The sequence below is a fragment of the Eretmochelys imbricata genome, chromosome 10, assembly GCF_965152235.1.
Source record: "Eretmochelys imbricata isolate rEreImb1 chromosome 10, rEreImb1.hap1, whole genome shotgun sequence".
Taxonomy (NCBI): domain Eukaryota; kingdom Metazoa; phylum Chordata; order Testudines; family Cheloniidae; genus Eretmochelys; species Eretmochelys imbricata.
The window spans coordinates 63288267-63313262 of NC_135581.1; the positions used below are offsets into that span (position 1 = coordinate 63288267).

Here is a 24996-nt window from a genome sequence, read left to right on the forward strand (position 1 = left end):
CCTCTCCTGCTGGTAATAGCTCACCTTACCTGATCATCTCCCCACTGTATTTTCCACTGCATGCATCCAATGAAGTGAGCTGTAGCTCACGAAAGCTTATGCTCAAATAAATTCGTTAGTCTCTAAGGTGCCACAAGTATTCCTGTTCTTTTTGCAGATACAGCCTAACATGGCTGCTACTCTGAAATCTGAGGAACTGTCCCAGATTGAGGTGTCATTAGAGGAGGTTTTGGAACAAACTGATAAACTAAACAGTAATAAATCACCAGTACCAGATGGTATTCACCCAAGAGTCCTGAAGGAACTCAAATGTGAAATTGCAGAACTACTAGCTATAGTTTGTAACCTATCACTTAAATCAGCTTCTGTACCAAATGACTGGAGGATAGCTAATGTGACACCAATTTTTAAAAAGGGCTCCATCGGTGATCCCCGCTATTACAGGCTGGTAAGCCTATCTTCAGTTAGGGGCAAACTGGTTGAAACTATAATAATGAACAAAACTGTCAGACACTTAGATGAATATAATTTATTGGGGAAGAGTCAACATGGTTTTTGTAAAGGGAAATCCTGCTTCACGAATCTACTAGAATTCTTTGAAGGGTTCAACGAACATGTGGATAAGGGAGATCCAGTGGATATAGTGTAGTTAGATTTTCAGAAAGCATTTGACAAGCCTCATCAAAGGCTATTAAGCAAGGTAAGCTGTCATGGGATAAGAGAGAAGGTCCTCTTATGGATTGGTAACTGGTTAAAAGATAGGAAACAAAGGGTAAGAATAAATGGTCAGTTTTCAGAATGGAGAGAGGTAAATAGTTGTGTCCCCCAGGGGTCTGTACTGGGCCCAGTCCTATTCAACATATTCATAAATGATCTGGAAAAAGGGGTAAAGAGTGAGATGGCAAAATTTGCAGATGATACAAAATTACTCAAGATAGTCAAGTCCCCGGTAGACTGCAAAGAGCTACAAAAGGATCTCTCAAAACTGGGTGACTGGGCAACAACATGGCAGATGAAATTCAATGCTGATAAATGCAAAGTAATGCACATTGGAAAAGTGTAATCCCAACTATACATATAAAATGATGGGTTCTAAATTAGCTGTTACCACTTAAGAAAGCTATCTTGGAGTCATTGTGGATAGTTCTCTGAAAACATCCACTCAATGTGCAGTGGCAGTCAAAAAAGCAAACAGAATGTTGGGAATCATTAAGAAAGGGATAGATAATAAGACTGAAAATATCATATTGCCTCTATATAAATCCATGGTATGCCCATATCTTTAATACTGCATGCAGATGTGGTTGCCCCATCTCAAAAAAGATATACTGAAATTGGAAAAGGTTCAGAAAAGGCTGCCACCTGAGAGATTAATAAGACTGGGACTTTTCAGCTTGGAAAAGAGACGACAAAGGGGGGATATGATAGAGGTCTATAAAATCATGACTGGTGTGGAGAAAGTAAATAAGGAAGTGTTTTTACTCTCTCATAACACAAGAACTAAGGGTCACCAAATGAAATTAATAGGCAGCAGATTTAAAACAAACAAAAGGAAGTGTTTTTTCACACAACGCACAGTCAACCTGTGGAACTCCTTGCCAGAGGATGTTGTGAAGGCCAAGACTATAACAGGGGCTATAAAAGAACTAGGCAAGTTCATGGAGGATAGGTCCATCAATAGCTATTAGCAGGGATGGTGGCCCTAGCCTCTGTTTGCCAGAAGCTGGGATTGGGTGACAGGGCATGGATCACTTGATGATAACCTGTCTGTTCATTCCCTTTGGGGCACCTGCCATTGGCCACTGTCAGAAGACAGGATACTGGGTTAGATGGACCTTTGGTCTGACCCAGTATGGCCATTCTTGTGTTTTTATTATTATTATGTCATGAGGTTCCTATCAGCCCTACGCTTCTGTGAATCTATGATCTTGGGCTCCACTGGTGCTCCATTAGAATTTACAACTATTTATTCGCTACCATATCACATACCATTTAATGTTGTGAGTGGGTTTTCATTTAGACCCAAGGATCTGTCCACATGGATCTAATTCTAGGATCAGGGACTTAAGTTACAAAGCTGGGAGATTCAATGGGTAACATTCTGATCCTACTGAAGGTAATGCAAGTTTTGCCTTTTGTTTGAGATTAAAAAAATCACTGTTTTATAGATTTAAGAAAAAGATTAAGAAAAAAGTATTTTCTAAAAAGAGAAAAATCAGCAACTTCTTTTAACTTATTGTTGACCTTAAAGTACTTTTTCAATGCATCTTTTCAGTTACTGACAAAAGATGTAACACATGCTGAAGATCTTAACACTAACTTTCATCATGGATTTCTGTTCTGAATGGATATCTTGCTATAATTTATTTCTTAAATTATACAAAACATAGGAAAGTTTTAACGTAAGTGATTCAAACTACCTTCTCAATGCACCTTCGGAGTGTGTTAATATTCCTGACCCACCAACCTATACCCATTGCTCTTAGTTCCGACCACTGTGGATCTCCTCTCTGGATAGCAGGAATCATGTTGATCAACTCTTCCTCAGCCTCAGAATGAAAAGCCCAGGCAAAATGGCAGGTAGATACACCTAAATAGTGACATGGGACAATTAATATTCAGCAAATAAAAGGTTGTTAATAAACAAATAAAAATAGGAGGGAGACTGCATATGGGCCACATCACATGAATTTATCATTGAGTCTAAATTTGTACTTATGATAAAGTGTTTACAATCTTGCATCCTGGGGCAAATTTTCTCCTTTTTTAAATCATGAATGCAAATTAGCAAAACAGAGGTGGGATTCCCAGATGAGGAGTGGGGTGCTCTTAGACAGGTCATTCCCAACAGGAGGAAGTGGTGCTGCTGACCAGGTTACTAATGGTGGTGCACACTCCAGATAGAGAGGGTCCTGCTTTGAACACACACTGCTATGTGTGTACAAAATTGTATTATGTCAGTAAATGTAGTGATTGTAGACTGCAATTATTTCAGTAAATCCCCAAAAGATTCTAACAAGTATCTTTCTTTTTCTTTAAAGCATTTAATTCATAATCCAATTCTTATTTTCCAGACTTTGCCTGAACTTTCTGGTTGCTGCAGGGCTTTGAAGGGTAGTAGTGTGATGCAGGACTGCAAAGCAATGCCCAGGGAGCAAACAGGCAGTGAACTCAGCTCTGCTGGGAACTCACCTGAGATAAGGCTTTATTTCTGCCCCTCTTTCTCCCCCCACAAGGCACTAATTTGGGAGGCAACTGCAATGGGCAGAGTCTAAAGGCTATTGCGTGTACACCGCAAAGCTTACAAGCAGCTATGAGGGCAGGTGTGATACAAGGAAGAAGACACAAGCTTGCTGCTTTAAGAGTCAAAAGGAATAGCGTGTCCTAACCCAAGAGGCCTAAATTCCTGCTGACTCTCCCTCAGTAGCAGCTCCCCTTGATCACTGGCTCCACTTGCTACATTTCTCTCAACGTATCTGCCAAGTTTGCGGAGAGAAGTGAGCATACACATGCCACTGTCGGGACCGAAAAGCCAGGAAGGGAAATGTGCGGTACAGCAACACAGCCAAAGGATATTGGGAAATATGCTGCCTGACCCACTTCTCAAGCTCTTGAAATGACTGATGGCAAACTGTGTTCGAAACACCATTACTTCCTGCTCCTGACTCCAACTGCAGCCTGAAGATTTTGGTGCTCAATGCAGCAGGCTTAGTGCTTTCAACATTCCTTTCCCACACATGCTGGAATACTAGGGTGAGAAGCAGAGACAAAGGGAAAACACCCTGTTGTCACAAGTCCCTTCAGAGGCTGGGAATCTGTCTGCTCCTCAGGTGCTGCCTGCTCTCCTACCCCAGATTCAGAACAGCATCACTCAGCCCCTGCTTCAATCAGGAAGCAGATAGCTGGGATGAAAATTACAAATTATAGCTTAGGAAAAATAAACAGTCTTATTTTTATTTCTTCTGCAAAGGAGATTTAAAAAAAACAACTTAATTTTGTTGGGGAAAATACCCAAACTTCAACAGACAAGCCATAATCTCTTTCCACACTTTCCAACTCATGACTTTTCTATAGGTCTCCTTCAATTACCCTGGTCATGGACTGTATCAAAGAACTTATGAAGTCAATGGTCCTATTCACAGTGGATGAAGGTAAACATATGCGTAAGTCTTTGCAGGATCATGGCTTAAGTGAACACACATCATAAAAATTCCTAAATGGGATAATACAGATATTGAAGATAATGCTGAAACATTTTCTGTCTGCTCATACGAACATAAAACATTGCAAGGCTTACCTTGATGAAGCAGCTGACCTCGATATAAAGGTGGTAGTGATGTCAGAAGGCATGTATGCAAGCGCATAGCCAACAAATACCGCAAGCCACATTCATCTAATGTGTCTCTGCCTGCAAAATAAAAATATTGATTGGAGTACTTGTGAACACATACAATTTACACCCCACTGATATTTTCATAAAGGGGTCAAGAACTGAATAGATATGGAGATTGAATTCATCCCTCTACTTACTAACAGATCAGGATTGAGGCACACTGAGCAAGAGCATGAGGGGAAAGCCTACCCTACCATTGCTTCTGCTGTATCTTGTCGAATCGATGGTTTTAGATACCAGCTCTGTTAATCCAACACCTTTTTAGGAGTACTAAGTTCACCTAAACACTATGATTAGTCATTATGCATAATTCTATTTTTATCAGTTGAAATACATGGGCGTTAATTAGAATTCACACTCACTACTAACCTGAGTAAGTCTTATCTCTGTTCTCATCAAGTTCAGTGCTTGTTGTAGCCACAGTGTCTGCCAAAGCAACCAGAAACATCTGCTCCAAGCGAGTGAGGCCTGGCAAACTTGAGTGCATCAGATGACTTGAGAGGACACTAGCGTGTTCTCGGCCAAAGTAAGATGGCCCGTATTGAGAGAGGTTAATTACTTTGGATTTACTCTCTCTCTTTTCCATCTCAAAATCAATGAAATCATCAGTTGTAACAGGCTGCATCTGGAATAAATTTGAGTATTGATCCTCTGTTTTTCTTTTAGTGTGATCTTCAAATCCTTTAGGTACTTTAGAAGTTTCTTCAGAAATTTTGTATGTAGTATCTTGATCAGCAGCAAGCAACGCATACAATGGCAGTGGTGGAATAGAATCTATCTCAGTATAGTCTCGAGTACCATCTTTTCCAGCAGCGATTGTGTCCTTTGCAGTACTACCGCTTACGCTAATGGTACGAGAAAGATGACGTTTAGGTCCACCACCTTCCCCAGCTTCTGCATCTCTAACTATTGCAACTTCTCCTGCAATACATTTAACTAAATGGGACAGAATGGCTTTAGCTCGGCGAACTTTACCTAAGTCCATCAATTCTAACAGCTGGGTTGGATGATACTGTGGAAGTGTAGGGGAAAGGACATGAGCAGCTTCAAAGAGGCCTCCATCTTGAATTACAGTTGGAGTGCCAAAGACATCATCTACAACACCTGCTCCATCAATTACACTGGTCTTCTTTGCTAGCAAACTCGTTTTTAATGGATCTTGAGTTGCTGAGTCTTCAGCAGTAAAAACATCACTTTCGCCATCACCAAATTTGACAGCATGTTTCCATTGTGCATACACATGCATTTCACAGTCCATTCCCACTACCAGTATACCATCTCGTACCCAAGAGAGAGAAACTGGCAATGAAGGAGTGCCATCTACAGAAGACACCAAGTCAATAGATCTCAGCAGTACCCATTTTGACTTTATACCTTGTTTTATGCTACCACCTAGTGGTAAAGTAATAATAGCTACTCCATCCTTACTGTTTGTTTGCTCGGTCACAATTCCTGAAAGTCGTCCATACATAAATATATTGGCACCCACCCCAACTGTAAGTATATGTGAGCCATCTTCTTTTGATACCCAATCCAAATGTACCAAATGCTTGATATTGGGCATAAGGTATTTGTCCTTGTTTAAAAATACATCTGATTTACTATATACAAACAAATTACTATCTACACTGACCCTTGAATCAAGTACACTCCCAACCTTAACTAAGTCATCCAGATGAACTGTCTGTTCCAAAACCCATTCTGATCCTCCTGTAGACTCACATTCAAATATACAAACATGCATAGAAAATTCTTTGGAAACAAAACCGTTATGCTGTAAAGGTTGTTTGTATGCCACAGCAAGACGTCCTGTGTAAGAACAGCTAACAGCAACTGGCCTTCCTATTATGCATACTGTACTGCTGTTGTTTTCCCCCTCATCATTCATTAAAGGCCATTTTCTCCAATGATATGTCTCCCTCACTTCTTTTCCACTATTTAGATCCATCTCTACAGTGCATCTCCAGAACCGCACTTTGTTGTCTGAACAGGATGTTACTACCAAATAAGGCGCAAGGCATACTGGGTATATTGATGATGAGCTCAGGTGACCTAAAGTAAGACCAAACAGAATTCACTATTAGTAATATAAAATATAATAGATGCATGAATAAAATATACCATTACTATTTGCTGTGGTTTAGATTAGGAATATTAGGACAGATTTTCAAATTATTGGGATTTTCTTAATTTGGTTACATATGGGGTGAAATGATACCAAAGCAATTACGGGACTTAAACATTATGCTAGACCACTAGACGGTGCTTTCCTCGTTCTTTCAGACATTCACACAGCATGTACTATTCCAGTCTTCTGAAGGTGCTGGGGAACATTTGAAACTATCAGGGGGGAAAACAGTATTTGGGTAAAGCTGGAAATTTGACCTATTGACTAACCCAACTTTAACAAACAGTTTTATAAATTAGTATTAAAGAGGTCATAAAAACTAATGTAGTCTTTTGAAAAGGTCAACTGCCACTCTCTCTAATCTACTGGGGTTAGGAGACCAAGAGTGCAGATCCTCAAATTCAGAACATAGTTTATCGTGGAAGGACATATATGTCAGTTAACCAGAAGTTCGGCAAAATGAGGTTGTACAACACAGTACTTACTACTAACTAGAAGTCAATTTGTTGCCAAAACTTGGGAGACTGCATAGAACAATATGGTTTTACCTGCTGAAGGGGTTGCTCTTATTACTTCTACACCAGTTGGAAGATCAAGTGGATAGCTATATACAAGTCTAGAACTCAGAATGAGTTTACTGGCAGTCTGAAGATTAGCAATTGATGAAGAACGTGGCATAGGAGTTGAGCCAGGTGAGGTATCTGGAGAAGACTCCACAGTCTTTGGTTCAGGTACACAAAGTTGATTCTCTGATGAAGTAACTTCAGGTTTTTTTGCTTGAAAGAAGCATTAGAAACGGTATTATAAATTGTGTGTACAGCCAACTTTTAGATATCCTATAGACAAAATTGTTTTCTTAGGAGTGCATTAGTCACATAGAACAGGCACATAGCATACTTCTGGGTTGCTCTTGTTCTACTTGGAAATAGTTTAGATTATTAGTCCTTGTTTTTACATGATCATAACTTTCTCAAACATTTACATTTTTAAGATAAAACATGCTTGAAAAAGTCACTTGTCCCCGTTACAAAAATGCTATTTTATGACTGGCACAGAGTAGATTTAATTTTCCTTAAAACTTCGGTAAGCAGCAGTCTTTCAGCTGCATCAAACTTTTCCATTGATCTCACAAGTTAGTCTAAAATTTCCAGTGCTTTATTTGTAGTAGAATTCAACCATCTGACCAACACTGTGATATAACTGAAATTGAGCTGTGCAAGTATAGTGGTCCTCTATGTTTTATACATATAAATATAATATAAAAATTGAAGTTATTGTGTAACAGAAAGTCATCTGATAACTTCCACTAACGTTACTTAAATGTCCTCCAGAATTTAAAGTGAAAATCTAAAAATTTAGTAAAACTGAACTAATTGCTTGGATGCTGCTCATCTGTTTACTAATGAGGAAATCTATTTTTAAAAAAACTAACTAGCTTAAAATCAATTGTGCAACATTTAAGGTAAATACATGTCCATCTCTGAGAAAATACAATCACTCACCTAAACATGCTTGCACAGATTTAAGATGAAGATGCCACATGTGAAGAACTGAGCAGCCATTCCTATCTTTTTCAATTACTACAAGATAGAATTTTTCTGAGAAAGGTGGTGGACGATACCCTGTTATTTAAACCGAACACATAATTATGAAGTTAATGGTTCAATAAAAATGGTTTAAATAATAAACAATTTTTGTGAAAACCTCTGATACCTAAAGAACTATGTGATTGGGGGAGAGGGTGTCTTTTTAAGTTTTCCAAAATGTTGCTTTGGTTGTTTATTTATTTATAAGAATACAAAAACTAAAAATATACACATCACAAAAAAAAGTGGTTTTTAGCAAGGTTATATATTGCACCCTCATTTTATGTAAGAAATACATTCTTCTTGGTTTGAAGTGTATGTCAGGATAACAATATCAAAGATTACCAAAAAAGATTAAAGTTGATGCCACTCAAGGTGGGAGTGGAGCAGGAAGTGATGAACAAGAGGGAGGGACAGCTCAGTGGTTTGAGCATTATCCTGCTAAACCCAGGGTTGTGAGTTCAATCTTTGAGGGGGCCATTTAGGGATCTGGGGCAAAAATTGGGGATTGGTCCTGCTTTGAGCAGGGGGTTGGACTAGATGACCTCCTGAGGTCCCTTCCAACTCTGATATTCTATGAGTTCTTCCCAAAGGGTCTTCTGATTCTCTGGCCAAGCCCCACCCAAACACAAATTAAAGAAGCCTGGGGGTTACTCTTACTTTCACCAGCTGGTTATGTTCACCAAAGGTCCATATCCCAGCTGGGGAAAGGAGGAACAGAATGCATCCATTTCTACTCCCCACTCCTTCTCCTGCATCATGGTTAGCGACAAGGGAGACATAGGAGGTAGATGTGCCAACTGTTCACCGCCAGGGGACTCTTCAGCAGGGCTTGCAGATGGCTTCTGCTCTGTTCGTGCTACTTGAGAGGCACAAAGGGAACAAAACAAGGCAAAGAGCTCCCCAATGTACTGATTTTGGCCCCCTGACCTTTTTGAAACACTGAGTGAAACCCTGCTCCATTGGAGTCAATAGCAAAACCCCCCTTGACTTCAGTGGGGCTTCCAGGAGGACACTGATGTCAAGGGTGAACACCACTGTTTGCTTAACCACAAAACTGGAATGATCAAAAAGTTTGACTGCAGGAGAATTTTATTTTCATTGAAGAAATTAATGCTCTGCAATGTAAATTTTTCTGCAGTTTTATTTGTGTGTCCTTGTGGCAAACCAACTGTTGCACCACACCCACAACTGTTTGTGGCATTATGATAGCCGTACCTGAGCTTCCCGCAGGCCTCCTTTGGCCTGTTTCAGCTTCCAGCCATGCCAGGTAAGAGAGTCCCAACATTTTGCAGAACCTCACAGTCCTGCTCTTAAAGTCCAGCAGAACATAGCAAAACAAAAGAATTTTCAGGCCGGCTGGGCTCAACTGGTAGCCGCTGCCTTTGCAGGCCAGCCCCAGCTTCAAACCATCCCAACACCAACCCAAGCTCTTAAGTTTCTCTCCCACTGCTTGGTGGCTGTCCTATTCCCCCTAACCAGGCTTTCAGGCCAGCTGCAGTCTCTGGATAGCCCATCTCTAGTCAGACTTCCAACTCAAGGCTCAGACTCCCAGGCTTCTTTTAGCCCTCAGCCCAAGAAAGCAAGCTCCAAGCTACCTCTCTCCTGGGCATCTTCCCGAGGTCCTCTCACAGCAGCCCTTTGCTCCTTCCTTAATGAAGACCTAGCCCCCTCCCTAGCTGCATTTGATCACAGTTATGCCGAACAGCCCTCCAGGAGCAGCCCAATAGGTTAACTGGCTTCTCAAGCCACTTTAGCCCTTCTATCACCTTTGGGGGGTATATACCCTAGCACCTACCCTCCCACTCAGGACAGGATCCCACCCAGTTGCTAGGGTCTTGCCACAGTAGGGGCAGGAATGTGTTGACCTTGTCCAGCTTCTCACCCTTGTTATACCATAATGTCAATAAATCTTTTTCCCCAGCCCAGAGGGCTCCCAGCCAGCTGTCCAATGAACCTCTCATATCCTCTACGTCAGGAGCTCCATCTGGAATTCTAACTCCCTTTTTCCTTTTCTAGGTTTGCCTATTCTCAATAGGCCTCCTGCAAAGCCTGATCCACCTTCATCAGCTTTTCTTGCAGCCTTGCTGCTGTTATCATTTACTCCATCTGCTGCTTCTCTACTGCAGAGGGGGTTTTGATGGCTTCTACCGGAGGAAGGGAGGGGATGGTCTGCATCTCCATAGTATATTGTTCTGGCTCAACTTTGGGCCCTTGCTTTGTGGCATTTTTTGTCACCTGAAGCAGAGACAGTTCTGTTGCTTTTTGTGCTCCAACTCCACTTTTATCTGAACCCTGTCCTGTTCTAATTTTTCTACCCATCTTATTTTCTACTGGGAGGTACATACTTCAGCCAAGTCCCATTGAGCTTCCTGTAATTATTCCTGCAAGCTGTGAAGATCTCTCAGTTTCCTCTTTAGTTCTCTCAGTGGTCTCCAGATGATGTAACAAGTCCTTCCAATCCTCTTATGTGTGCCCATAAGACCCAAGTAACCCTGAGCGTAGTTCCGGAACATGGGTAGGTTTCTCCGCTGCTGGCTCAGGCACCATTCCATACTCCATCAGGGCTGTGAAACTTTGTCAGTCTCTGCCCAGGATCACAGGCCACAGAAGGCACCTCAACATTCCGACTCTCACTTGGCCACACTGGCTCTGTATCTCCAGCTCCACCAATGCCATTGGGTATGCTCTACTCTAACCACGCACATGAGATACGTGGACTGGAATGTGCTGGTCTATCTTGCCAGATAGATAGAAGACCGTTTCCCCTAATAAGAATTTGCCTGGAAACCTGAGTCTATCAGGCCCTTCTCTCCCTATTTCCCCTACTTGATGGACGCCACATATGGTGGCATCTGATCCCACCTAAGGAGCCACCCAAACTACAAACTTTTATATCATCATCGTCATCGTCGTCACACTCTATCAGGGATGGCCACATCTGAAACACCTGTCCGGGTTTCCCTGGCTATCGCCCAGGATACTCCTGTTGATCTGAAGAAATGACTGGAAAGGGGGTCGAATGTGAACGTAGGTCTGCCCAGGACTCTTCCTCCTAGTGTGTTTTCTCCAGCCTCTAAAGATCAGGGTTTGACTTCTTCCTACCTTTTTTGGGGTGGTGATCTTGATCTGGCCCACCATTCAGATCATCTGCTTCCAAAGAGGCCTCTCTTCTTTCCACTACAGTGCTGCTGTAAACTAGATGAAACTGCCAGACCCAACTTTGGGCCCCAGCTTGTAGAACCTGCAGACATTGTTATAAGATGATGTGTTCCAAAATTCTCTCTAGAGAACTCATCTCTGGGCACAGCATGATGCCATGTCTCAGAACGACTGAACACCCCCTGGACCATGCTTCTTGGGGGGAACTGTTCCATTGTAAAACAGTGTCAATAGGCTTCAGGTGTCAGTCCCATAAGATATGATTTTGCTTGTTCATTAGATAGGGCCTTGTGTGCCATTTGGGCCTCTCCTGACAGAAATGAGGCCACCCAGAATGATTGTCCTGCTGCACGAGCTACCTGTTTAAAAGTACATAAAAGAACCTCTGGGTCATTGTCTGGCCCCCAGTTTCTAAAGCCTGGGACTGACCTGCTGGGACCTTCTTCCCCAAGAGATGCTTGATTTCCTGAGGTTCATTTCTCCACACACTGCAGCAAATGCTCCTGCTGCAGCTGAACTATTTCCCACTAATTTTGCTGTTCTTGCAGTAGCTGAAGGAAGAGAGACTGGGTCTGATCCTGCTGTTCCCACCAACATGTGAACTACTTCCTCCATTTTCTGTTGTTCTTCCCTTTTCAGAGGGAGTAGCTGTAGATCCTGGATGAGCTCCCACGTGGCAAACCCCTGGTAGCTGTTGCAGCACCACATAAAGCCGTGCTTCAGTTTTCCCATGCCTTCTTTGGCCATTGGCATGACCTGGCTCTCCAGCCAAGCCAGGTAACAGAGTTCTATCAGGTATAGCTCAATAAGTTAACTGGATTTTCAGGCCACTTTATTCCTTTCAAGGCCAGGGTGGGGTACATATGCCATCACAATGCTCTATTCTGAATCTGTGTCAAACACTGTTCCCCATATTCAGGTTTTGGTAGCTTGAAAGTTATTTTCCACTAAAGTTCTCTTTGTCAATCCAAACGACAAAAACACTTGGCCTTTCTGTGCTTTATTAAACTGTTTGAAAGATGGACATGTACGTAGTACCTACGCTATCTCCACCAAACAACAGAGGCTATAATTTTTAAAATTTCACAGTCAATTCTTTTCAGGATTTTATAACTTTTTGTACCTTACAGAGGTTATAGAGAATTGATTTTTACTAAGAATATTGTTAGGTGTTGAACACCCAAAGGGGATTTTCAGAATATTTCAATATTGTACTTGTTTTACTTCTCCTATACCTGGGTGCAAGGAGATGGAGTGATCTTAATGCATCCCAAAACACAACCAGTAAATCTAATTTTCAGGCTTTTTTGCCTTCACAGTACCCCCTTTAAACATCTCTGCTGGGCCTTATAGTCTATTCCCCCCTCCCTTTTTATTTTTTACTAGCAAACTCTTCAGTCATGTTCTAGAGAAATAGCTGGCAAGTCAGAAACACTCATCCTATGAGCCAGAACTAATTATTGCTAATTCTTAGCTTTTTACCATTCCCTTTTACAAATTAAATACAAAATGTACCCTTAAAATATTCTATATAAACAAGTTCATGTATGACATCAGAACCTGTTCTATTTTCATACAAATGATAAAAAACTGAACAAATGAACTGGAGTGTACAACTCATTTTATGCAAATTGGAAATGGTTCTATTTTGTGCAAATCAGAACACATTTAATGTTACTATAGTATAAATAATTGTTTAAAATACATGCTACCTATGTTGTATTGCACCTTAAAGAGCCTATATTTAAAAATAAATCTGTTCAATTTATGCATGCGATGTTTCAGTGTTCTTCATGAACACTTTAGACACCTACTTCATATTGCTTACTATTTTTATACTGTACCTTGTGATGGTTTGAAAAATGTTTCTGTTTCCTTCCCTTCCACATCTTCCTTATGTGGTTTGTACCCCAAAATGAAGTCTTCTTGAAAGACATGAAGCAACTGTGTATTTGAGCCACACTGGAAACATTGTAGAACAGTAGTTACAATTTCAAACTAGTTATACAAAACATCTTTCAATACTAGTATAATTCCTTTTCCGTTAGTATTGTTATAGACCAAAGTTACCCACTGCCATTCTTTAATAAGTAATGGCAGGACATTTATATACTTAAAAGATGTGGAAAAACAAATAATCATTGTGAGATCTACTATGCTAGACTAATTTTCTAGCCCAAATGACATTTGTGAAAGTCAACTGGCAAATTAGCACTACCAGAAAGATCCTTTATGCGCTGTCAAATTTTTAATGGATGCCAATTGACTGGTGGAGACCTAAGATTATTTTCTTTAAGACGTTAAATTTCTAGCTCTCTCTTCCTTGGGAAGACAGCCTTCAGAATGTAGTAAACAAATTGTTAGGAAAGGCTGTTAAGACAGGAAGAAATCAGATTTTCCTCCTTCCAGACACATTCAATGCTATGCTCTCCAACCAGCAATAGATGCTTCTGCAATACCACCCCAGAGAAGGAAGGTCACTGGCAAGTGACAGAAAATTCTCAAACCTTCCCCCCACACAATTGAAGTTCAAGTTACAGATCAGTAATATAACAACAAAAACTACAAAACCCCTGTGAAGATATGGAATCTTACTAAAGAGTTCCAAAAGACTTCCTTCATTACGCTGTAGTCTAATCAGGAATTGGTAAAATACATCTTTTTTGCTGGATGGGACACTGCTGTAAAGAGCACAGGAGTTGGTGCAATCATGATAAAAAGTACAATTAAGACCAAGGCATTCTAATGATTATACTCAGGATAAGATAAAATTTATGGATAGACAGGTTTGTTTGGTCTGTTCTATAAAGGCAGAGTTAATCATATGGGTAACCTTTGCTATGCATGTCTACAATTTTGAATGTTTGGGTTAATTTTAAGTTAAGGTTAAACTCTGAATTCCCTGGTATTCTAACGGTGGTTGTTTTTTTTTTTTTTTTTGTTCTTAATCTTAATTCCATTTTTACTAAAATGTATGTCTAGGAATAAATGTTACAGGATAAGTTTAATTACACAGTTCCCATTAACTAAGGAGAGTTGAATGGCTAAAGTGTTCAACATACTGCTAAATTAGCAAACAGTCATTAATGGGAAAAAATGAAACCCGATTAGCCCAGGTTAATTCCTTGAAATTCTGTTACAAATTCTCTACAAAAACAGACAGATTTTCAGATTTCCTTTAATTACACAGGCAAAGAAAAAAACAACATTTGATTGATTAGTCTCATTAGGGATTGGCACCACCCCAGCTAGAACATTATAGCTGTAAGTAAATTATCTCAAAGGGTGGTATTCTTAAAAGATTTTGGAGTAGCAGTAATAGAAAATCCTTCTCAATTTTTTTTAAAAGTGTCAAGGAAATAAGCATTTGGTTATTACTAAAAACTTAGAAAAATTCAAAAATTACATTGAGATATTACTTTTATTTTAAACATAAGCTATTTTAGACCTACATAAAACACTGTAGCTACATAATCAATATACACGAAAAATGTAGTATACCTTTAACTTTTCTTGGAAATGTGGTATATTCACGTTAACATGTTAAGATTAAAAGGAGATGTTCTCTCAAGATAATTTAATCATGTGGAAACAGAAAGAAAGTAATCTTTAATGGGCTTATTAGGATTGGAGAGAAAGGTCCTCTGTTTTACCTGTTAATTAGCATTACTTTGAAAAAATATTTTATCTTTTCAGTAGATTAGGTTAATTATCAGCCAAAACCATTAAACACTTCTATATGCCACCATTAATGGTCAGCCAGTTATTTACTTGGTTTGTTATTGCATCAAGTTCAATAATGCATCCTGGTCGAGCAGTAGATTGTTGGCTCACAATGTTAAACACTTCCCCAATGAGTTTCTGAAACAGAGCAAAAGGACATAATGATTAGTACATTATTCATTCAAAAAGCAGCAATCCCAATTAGCTGAAAATATAATCATGTACAGTAGTTGTATGCTTCTAATTTTCCTTGTTGGCACAAATAGTCATGCTTTTCTTACTGGTTTCATTTTGATATTTATGAATAATGCAGCATTAAGCATGAAATTAACATTGTTGTACTAGATCTATCCATGTGTATGCCTTAACACTTCTTGGTACATTAATTTTTATGGATACTTTGTGTTCATTGTTCAAGGATTTCTTCTTTGATTATGCCCATTTTTATAATGAGTTGTCATGTTTTTTTAAACACAATGCTGTCCAATCCATTGCTTCATTCCTGCTTAATTTCAGATTTTGTCACGGTGCAGAAAAACAGTAATCTACTGCAAGGCCTGTTTTTCATAAATGACTCTGTTCTATGCACAACCTAAACTTGGGTAGATGGAAAGGAGGGATCTACATTAGAGGCATGTAAAGAGAAGAAAAGGCTGTGAATGGTATTGTTTTCAGATCTAACCTGTCTTATACCTCTCAAAGGCAAGGAGAGATATGCAGTTAGGACAAGTATCACAGAAATTGTGTTAGCATGTAGTCCAGGGGCAGCCAACCTGAGCCTGAGAAGGAGCCAGAATTTACCAATGTACACTGCCAAGAGCCACAGTAATACATCAGCAGCCTCCCCTCAGCTCCCCCCCCCTTCCCAGCACCTCCCACCCACCAGCAGCCAATCAGTTGTTTCGTGGCATTCAGGAGGCTCGGGGAGGGAGGGGGAGGTGTGAGGGCACGGCAGGCTCAGGGGAGGGCGTGGGAGGGGGTGGAGTGGGGTAGAGCTGGTGGCAGAGCCGAGGGTTGAGCAATGAGCACCCCCCAGCACATTGGAAAGTCGGAGCCTGTAGCTCCAGCCCCGGAGTCAGTGCCTATACAAGGAGCCGCACATTAAACTTCTGAAGAGCCGCATGTGGCTCTGGAGCCACAGGTTGGCCACCCCTGGTGTAGTCTGTGTAGCAGAAAACACCACTGAGGCTAAACAGAGGGTTTGGCAAGCAGGATAGGGAAGAGCCTGTTTATAGTATTAAAGTTGGGGGATGTGACTCGGATAGAGAAGAGGATGTTCATTCTTTGGGGTTTGAACCAAACCCCAGAGAATATTCTGGAGTCCAGTGTCTCTGCAGAAAAATTAGAGAAGCCAGGGGATAGGTATATGTTGATGCAGCAGTAGCAACCCCAGTGTAGCAATGAGACATCCAGTGAATCCTGTAGGTGGTGAGACTGTGTTTGGGGAAAGACCTAGTGAATCCTTTTTCAGAGTAACAGCTGTGTTAGTCTGTATTCGCAAAAAGAAAAAGGAGTACTTGTGGCACCTTAGAGACTAACCAATTTATCTGAGCATAAGCTTTCGTGAGCTACAGCTCACTTCATCGGTTGCATCCAATGAAGTGAGCTGTAGTTCACGAAAGCTTATGCTCAAATAAATTGGCTAGTCTCTAAGCTGCCACAAGTACTCCTTTTCTTCTAGTGAATCCTGCAGGTGGCAGTACGGTTGCCAGTTTTGGCTGGATATATTCCTGGAGATTTCATTTTATGGCCACCTTAATTAAAGATTAGTCTAATTCCTGGAGACTCTAGGACAATCCTGGACGGTTGGCAATTCTAAGTGGTAGGACTGTATGTGCTGGGGTGGGACACCGCTAACCCACTCCCTTAATATTTAGGCTTCAAATCCTGAAAATAGGCACATTAGTATGGACCCCTGACCATGCACAGAACCCCAGTCAATGGCATGTGACGTGGCAGCAATTGTCCATACTAGCACATTGATTGGAGAACCGGGGTGCAGTTTGTAAAGTTTTTCTGATTTTGGGCAGGGGATTTTAGTCTTGGAGTTTCAATACACCACCCTTCTCCCTCACGCCCCTCCCCCACAATTACAACTTACAAGAGTGTCCATATCCTCCTTTGTATATCAATAGGGAAAAAGTTTTCATTGCCACATAGGATTTCAATAAAACGAACTGTTCAAGCATGCAGGGTGCCCCTTCTGCATTCCCACAGCCAAGTCGCAATATTACACATCCAGTAGAGCTTCAGGAAAGGACAGGGCTTTGTCTACAGTGCGGGTTGACCGCCATACAGCCTCTCTCCCTGCCATTCCCAGGCACGTGGCATGCAGCAGAAAGAAGGCAGTGGGTGCTATAGCAGTGTCAATGCCCCAGCAGGGGAGGTTCGGGGGATAGTGGGGAATCAAGAGCTATTGAGAGGGAAGCAGGAGTGAAGAGAAGGGGTGTAATGAGCTAGTGGGAAAAGAGGGGAAGTGGGGACAGGACTACCAGAGGAAGCTAAAGAGGAGCAGGAGCTAAGGGAAGGACAGGGGCTAATAAGGGGACAGAATGGGGATGACAGAAGCCAGTGGAAGTGCAGGACAGGTCAAGAGCTGGAGGTGCGGGGGGGGGGGGGAGGGGGGGGGCCCTAGGGAAGCCAATGGTGACCCTTAGCACTCCCTCTTCCCCTTTTCAGGTTCTGTCCTGCCCAACAACCCCACTCTGCTCTCCTCTGAAAGCTCATTTTCCCTTAGATTCTCCCAAGTTGCTGGCTTGGCACATGCCTTTGCCTCTCTCTTTAGGCATAAGGCACATCTGCTGCTACTGTTTGGGGAACCCGGTCGCAGAAATCTAGTCTTAGCCTTTCACTAATACTAAATCCAGTGTTTTCAAAACTAATGATTATGGACACATGCAAACTAAGTAAAAATTACATGACATCACATGGACCTGCACAAAATTTGGCAGCTATGAGAAAAGTGAAGCTTTTGGAACAAAACTAATACGTTAAACTTTTGCCTTTTGCATTTCAAGTCTCAAATAAACTGTATGTAAACTTACAGAACATTCAGGGTCAGACAATTCATCTAGAAGTTTTCGTGCATCTACCACTGCTTGATAAAGCCTCAGATTTTTGCCATCAGATGCTACAAAGCAAGCACTAGCAGAATTGCAGTATGTACCTGAATCAAAACACCAAATACAAATTTTAGCATATAAACAGATTATGATACCATTTTCCCCTCAATTATTGGCTGAAGTGACATTATGTAGCCAATTAGAATCTATTTTATTGCATGAAACTATATTTAATGATCAGACTAGTATTGTTGAAATATTGGCAAATGTCATGAAAATGTGTAAGTTAAATATAATAATGTAATACTGAAGTAATCTCATGTCTTAATTTACATTTTATGATAAATTTTAGTTATACAAAACAATCTAAGTAGACACAAAATCCAGGAGCAGAATTAACATATAAATGAATGTTTATAAACAAATCTTTGCAAGTGAGCAAAGACCAGCAGGTACCATATCCAGCTGAATAATATCCTTCCTGGAAAATGAACTGGAAAAATATAAACTCCTAATGTTAAAAGTAGCAATACAGGGGAAGAGGAGAAATTATGCACACAGTACAAATGTATACATTCAAGTGACCTGTAATGGTTTGTGTCCTTTTGGCTTCTCTAAGATGTATAAAATAGGTCTGATGCAATGGATTTAGTTTCTGTTTTTGAATTATTTTTCTGCTTAGTTTCCTACATTAGAAATATCTTTTCTAATGACTCAGCTCTTTTTGGCTGCAGAATGCCTTAAAAGGACTGAAGAACTTAATGAGATTATGGCAGCACAGAAGACTGAAACTTGATCAGGAAGGGATATTTAATCAGAGCATTAAACATTTGGGGAAGGGCTTGTTGTTTTTGTTAAAATCTATTTAACTCCAAGTCTTGAAAAACTCTTTTTCTTGACTTCTCTAGCAAAAATATGGAGGAAGCGTTTGTTGTTTGCTTTGCAGTTCATTTTTAAGGTCTGGGAAGATGAGAAAGAAAAAAAAAAACAAAACTCAGAGCCAATATTCCTTAATTACAGTTTTAAGAAATATGCTTACGCATATCAGTGTTGTGATTCAGTAATTTAATTTATCTTTAATTAGTGTTTAGCATTTTCAAGCTTAGTCTGAACACGGTTATTGAATTTAATAATTATATAGTTAAATACTATACATTTGCTATGCAGATGAAACTTTCCAGCACAGATATGGCATGGTAAAGTTGTTTATGGTATTTTGGAAGGTAAAAATTGAGTGACTGAAAAGGCTTAAAAATTTTATACGGAAGATTTTCTTGGTAGTAATATTAGAAAACACTAAAATTAAATCCAAGAATTAAAGAATTTATTAAACCTGATGCTCTAGTGTCATAGCACAAAACTATGACCTACCATAATGGTGTCCCCTCCCACATCAATCCTCTGTCCCCTCCAAAACCTTATGTCTTCAGCATTAAAAAGTCAATGTACCTGATTATTAAAACTTATTCAGCTTTAGAAACAGGCTTCTTTAAAACAGAAAAAGGTGGAAAGAAGTCTGTTATATATGAAAGCTCCCAACATAGAGGACATTAAGTAGTTTATGGAAGGGTTGAGCAGGTTTAAGTGTCAGTTTAAAAATATTCCCTATATAAAAGGATACAATTATAACACAGATGTTGCTACTGTCAGACATTTTGCTATTTATATGGACCCTGTCACAGCACATTCATAGTTTGTTAGTTCGCTTTGATCTAGTCCCATTTCAGAAGGCTATATCTGAGCAAACTAATGAACTGTTAATGCACAGCAGCTGATCAAATCCAACAAATTCTTTAAAAAAGAAAAGGAGTACTTGTGGCACCTTCTTTTTGCGACTACAGACTAACACAGCTGCTACTCTGAAACAAATTCTTTGTGAGAACCCTGTGCATGTTAACAGTTTGTTATTTAGTTCTTTTTGAAATGCAACTAGATCAAAGCAAAAGAACAAACTGTTAATGTGTGGTAGCTGACAATTTTTTGTTGCTGTGACCACAGTGTGAAATTATCTATATTTTACTTTGGCTGTGCCATGAATTATGCATAATTTTACCATGACAAAAATCCTATCCATACCTATATATTATAAAAGTGATGATTTAAAACAAATTGATTGCTGGAGTATATAGTAAATCAATTTTGCAACTATATTCTTAAATCAAAAAAGTTAGTGTTAGTTGAAGTCAGCTCTTTGAAGGAAGCTCCCAGAAGCTGGACAGATCCGGTCTCATCTCTTTCGTGAATTCATTCCACTCAAAGCCCAAAGTTTTGAGCTATTTCACAATAAAGATAATCTTTTTCCAAAGGACAGTGGAAGATATTACACCAACTGTTCTAACAATGTGTTACTACCTATACAACATTTTAAGTTTCCTATTTTAGTACAAGGTATGCTTAGATAATACAAGTCAAAAAATTAACCAAAAAAATTAGTTTTCATTTAATGAGGTGTTCAAAGCAATGGGAGTTTCTTGAAAAAAACAAGGAAGGATAATGAAATTATATAATGTATAACAAAACAGATAATGCCTAGAATAATGAAATAATTACGATACATGACTAAAATAAATTATAAATATTTTGTTTGAACAGATTACATGCAATTGTTATGTAAAAAAAAGTACAACACACTCACCAAGACAATAGCTGGGAATAAGAGTTGGAAGCCAGGCCACATTAGAGAAGGCAGACGTATGAAGCGAGTTAATTCGAGCCAATTCAGATACTCCTCCAGTGTATGACAAAGGTCCAATGGGGTCTACACGCCACAGAATCAGCTCACTGTAGATTGCATTTGGGTCATGGAACGTACAAGTTGCTGCATTTCTAAGATGTTGCCTAGAAGAACCTTTTAAATGTTTAATAGGATCCATTATTTTGCTTAATCTATCAGCGTCCCATGGATGATCTGATTCAGGAGTTAATAGAGCATTATGATGAGAAGATGTTAATAACAAAGGTAAAACAGAATGGCAAGCCAGGTCATTGAGATGAAATCGGTGACCACAGTACCTAAATTTATGTGATACAGTAAGCACAGTGGTAAAAGCAGATTTATCAGCAAAAGTAACTGCCCACTGGTTTAGGGATCCATCTATATGTTTGGAAACCATCATCACGATAGGAGCCATTATATTCACATTTGGGTTACCCTGGGAAGAGCTTGGTCCATTAATTCCTAGAGTGCTATCTGGAATGTTAGCTGTCTTCTGATGCACAGCACTAATGACATCTTTTGTAGAGGTAGTGCAAGCATACATCATGATGTTTTTACTAAGGGAGCTGGCATCTCCTGATGGAAATGCAACAGGAATCCGAGAAGAAAATGAAATCTAAAAAAAAAAAAAAGCCCAAAATAATGAAAAGTTTAGTTAAAATATAACATTTTAAACACAAGCCCACCATAAATGTTAATGTTTTTGCTGTTTTATATTATATTTGTTTTACAGATTAAATTTATATTTACATATGTTTCAATAACAAGTATACAGTGAATATCTGTTAAAATAAGAATAATTACGTTTTCCAGTACCGTACCTGAACTTGTCTAAATATTCCTGGATTGTACTCATCCAAATATTTCACATGCCACACTAAAAAGGTACCATCAATGGGGTGGATAGTAAAAAGCATATCTGGATTCCTGTTCCATTCAGTAAGAAGCATTTCAATTTTCCGATCTAACAAAACCGTAGGAAGTGGCATACGTGGGCTGGCTGATGGAGATGTTTTGGGGCTCCCCTCTCTTTCTCCATCTTCATGTTCTGAAGAGCCTGTAGCTGTTCCTGTCTCAGATTCTCTATCGATAGATAATTCTGAAACAGATAAACACAAACTGTCTTATACTACAGCAGAAATTTCCTTGCCATAATTTATAAGCAAAACAAAAAACTTTATTTAAAAAAAAAAATCAATTAAGGTGCTAAATAACAATGCTTATCACACTAAGCCTTTTGGAGGTAGAAACTGTCTTTTTGCTCTTTGTACAATGCCTAGCACAACAGGGTAATGGTTTATGACAGAGTTTCCTAGGCACTAATGACAAAATCATCATCTACAAAACCCCCACACACACTCGTCCCAAATTAATATGATCCTTTCAGATAAGGGGATTGTCATGAAATGTGTGGTGTTTTACAGTTGATAGGGAAAAGGTACTGTGTGCATACTGTAAGAATTGTGATGCCCTTAACTACTTATTTCCTTGTGTTTAAGGACCTGGATTTTTTTTTTTTTTTTTTTTTTTTTTTTTTATAAATTACGTGATAGGTCAGGCTGTTGTCATGAGTTAACCTTACTTGGTTTTTGAAACAAAGATTTTTGGTTTTAGAGTTTCCCAGGTGATTTTCCCCCTTTAGCTTGTGTAGCTAAAAAAATATACTTCTTTTGAAATTTTAAATAAATGGAAGTAGCACCAGACAACTAAATTAAAGATACTGACCAAACTAATAATGGCTCCTGCCTTAATTCACAGTGTGCCTGACAAAAATACACATTCTTATTACGTCTCTAAGTTAAACTACAGTATAAATGCACAGTGCAGTCTTCATTCATTTAGAATAGTGATGAAAAGCATAAGAAGGTCTAAAGACTAACTGGTAAACGTCAGTAAACATCAATTTCACCATTCCCCCCCAAACCAATGAAAAAATATTTCCATTGAAACTAACAGAAATTTCGATAGGCAAAGAAAGAAAAATGCTGCTTGAGAACTTATGAGAGTCCCACCTTAATGTGCATAAAACATATTGTAACACGAGCATTAACAGACCTGGAACAGTGACACCATTTAGGTAGCTTTAATTTTTTGAATCTCAACCTGTCTCTCATGTCTCTATTCCATGTGGAACATAGGGTCTTCACCACAGACTTCCACCTTTGCCGGTCTCCTGCTGCAGTCTTAGCTTCTTCCCATATCATTTTAATAGCTATTGTGTCTTTCCACGTGATCCTGGATCTACCTTGTTGCCTCTTGCCCTGGGAGTTGCAGTCCAATGCCTGTCTTGTTATATTATTCAGGTCTTTCCTCTATGTGTACCGTGGACATCTCCATTTTCACTCCATAATTTCCTATCCTGTCAGTTTGTTTTGTCCTCCCCAGAGTTCTTCATTTGTGATTTTTATTGGCCATCTGATCATGAGGATTTGTCTAAGACAGGTGTTTGTGAAAATTTAAAGTTTAGATAGTAAGGTCAAGTCTCCTAGTTTCAGTGCCACATAGTAAGACCGAGTTTATAATGGTGTTAAATATTTGAAGTTTAGTTTGGAGGGCAAGATTTCTGTTTCCAGACTGCCTTTAGAGTTACAAAGGCACATCTGGCTTTTGATATTTTGGCTTTAATGTCTTTGTCTGTTCCGCCTGTTGTACTTACAGTGCTGTCATGATATGTGAAATATCAGACCTTTTCTATGTCCATCCCAGATAGGTACGTTATTGGTATGTTCTGTTGTGTGTTGAACACCTACTGTCATTAAATAATTTTCTGGCACACAAACACATAATTTCCCACAACTGTGAACATGTAAATTCACAAAAATCTAAAAAAGACCTTAAAATAAACATTGATATTATCAATTGAAATCATATATAAAAAGGCAAAATCAAATTCTGCCAACCCTAAAGACAGGGCACCAGGCAGCTCCCAAGTGAAAGTGGGGGGCAAAAGATGGCAGAGCCCAATTTAATGCTACTCTGCGCGGCATTAAAAACAATCAGATTTTTTCCCACTAGAAAATCCTCTGGTTTGACAGTGGCAATTGGTGTCTAAAGGGTGGTGCCCAATCTCAACCCCATACTCCAGAAATTATGCAAAACCTCAACTGTACATAACCTGAGTGTAAGGGCTTTCATTGTCTTGGGGAAAACAATGCCGTATGCTTGAAATGGCTCAGGACTTGAACTCGAAAAAAGAAACTGGCACTCGGCTAAATTCTGCCCACGAGACACTTCTCACAGTAGATTGTGCAGATACTCAAGATATGACCATGCCTTCTCTGCTGGGTTCCTCAAGCTCAATGTCCCCTCAGTGAGGTTCAAAAATGCATCCACAGACAGGGCCATATTAAAACCCAGATCATCAGCATAGGGTCCTGTCATAAATATAAAGGGAAGGGTAAACCCCTTTAAAATCCCTCCTGACCAGAGGAAAAATCCTCTCACCTGTAAAGGGTTAAGAAGCTAAAGATAACCTCGCTGGCACCTGACCAAAATGACCAATGAGGAGACAAGATACTTTCAAAAGCTGCGAGGAGGGAGAGAAACAAAGGGTCTGTGTCTGTCGGTATGCTGCTTTTGCCAGGGACAGAACAGGAATGGAGTCTTAGAACTTTTAGTAAGTAATCTAGCTAGGTATGTGTTAGATTATGATTTCTTTAAACGGCTGAGAAAAGAACTGTGCTGAATAGAATGACTATCCCTGTCTGTGTGTCTTTTTTGTAACTTAAGGTTTTGCCTAGAGGGATTCTCTATGTTTTGAATCTAATTACCCTGTAAAGTATCTATCATCCTGATTTTACAGAGGTGATTCCTTTACTTCTATTAAAAGTCTTCTTGTAAGAAAACTGAATGCTTTTTCACTGTTCTAAGATCCAAGGGTTTGGGTCTGTGGTCACCTATGCAAATTGGTGAGGATTTTTACCAAACCTTCCCCAGGAAGTGGGGTGCAAGGGTTGGGAGGATTTTGGGGGGAAAGACGTGTCCAAACTATGTTTCCCAGTAAACCCAGTTAAAGTTTGGTGGTGGCAGTGGAAATTCCAAGGGCAAAGGGTAAAATTAATTTGTACCTTGGGGAAGTTTTAACCTAAGCTGGTAAAAGTAAGCTTAGGAGGTTTTAATGCAGGTCCCCACATGTGTACCCTAGAGTTCAGAGTGGAGGAGGAACCTTGACAGGTCCCAGCTAGCTGAGTCATGTGATGTCATCAGAATCTCAGGGTTTGTTTTTT

At 39.7% G+C, this 24996-nt stretch overlaps 1 protein-coding gene across 3 annotated transcripts in view; it reads right to left on the reverse strand.

The window, feature by feature from the left end:
* Positions 1-24996, reverse strand: part of DMXL2 (Dmx like 2) — a 104873-nt gene that overhangs the window by 42116 nt on the left and 37761 nt on the right. For all 3 annotated transcript variants that reach the window (XR_013347409.1, XM_077829276.1, XM_077829277.1), the window contains exons 11-20: positions 21592-21869; positions 20690-21386; positions 18037-18158; positions 15041-15130; positions 13114-13231; positions 8024-8143; positions 7070-7297; positions 4763-6445; positions 4298-4408; positions 2421-2590 (exon numbers count right to left, since the gene is read on the reverse strand). Coding sequence is in view for 2 of the 3 variants with exons in the window: in XM_077829276.1 (XP_077685402.1) it covers positions 2421-2590; positions 4298-4408; positions 4763-6445; positions 7070-7297; positions 8024-8143; positions 13114-13231; positions 15041-15130; positions 18037-18158; positions 20690-21386; positions 21592-21869 (3617 nt within the window). In the remaining variant the exon portion in view is untranslated. The remainder of the gene's footprint in view (positions 1-2420; positions 2591-4297; positions 4409-4762; positions 6446-7069; positions 7298-8023; positions 8144-13113; positions 13232-15040; positions 15131-18036; positions 18159-20689; positions 21387-21591; positions 21870-24996) is intronic.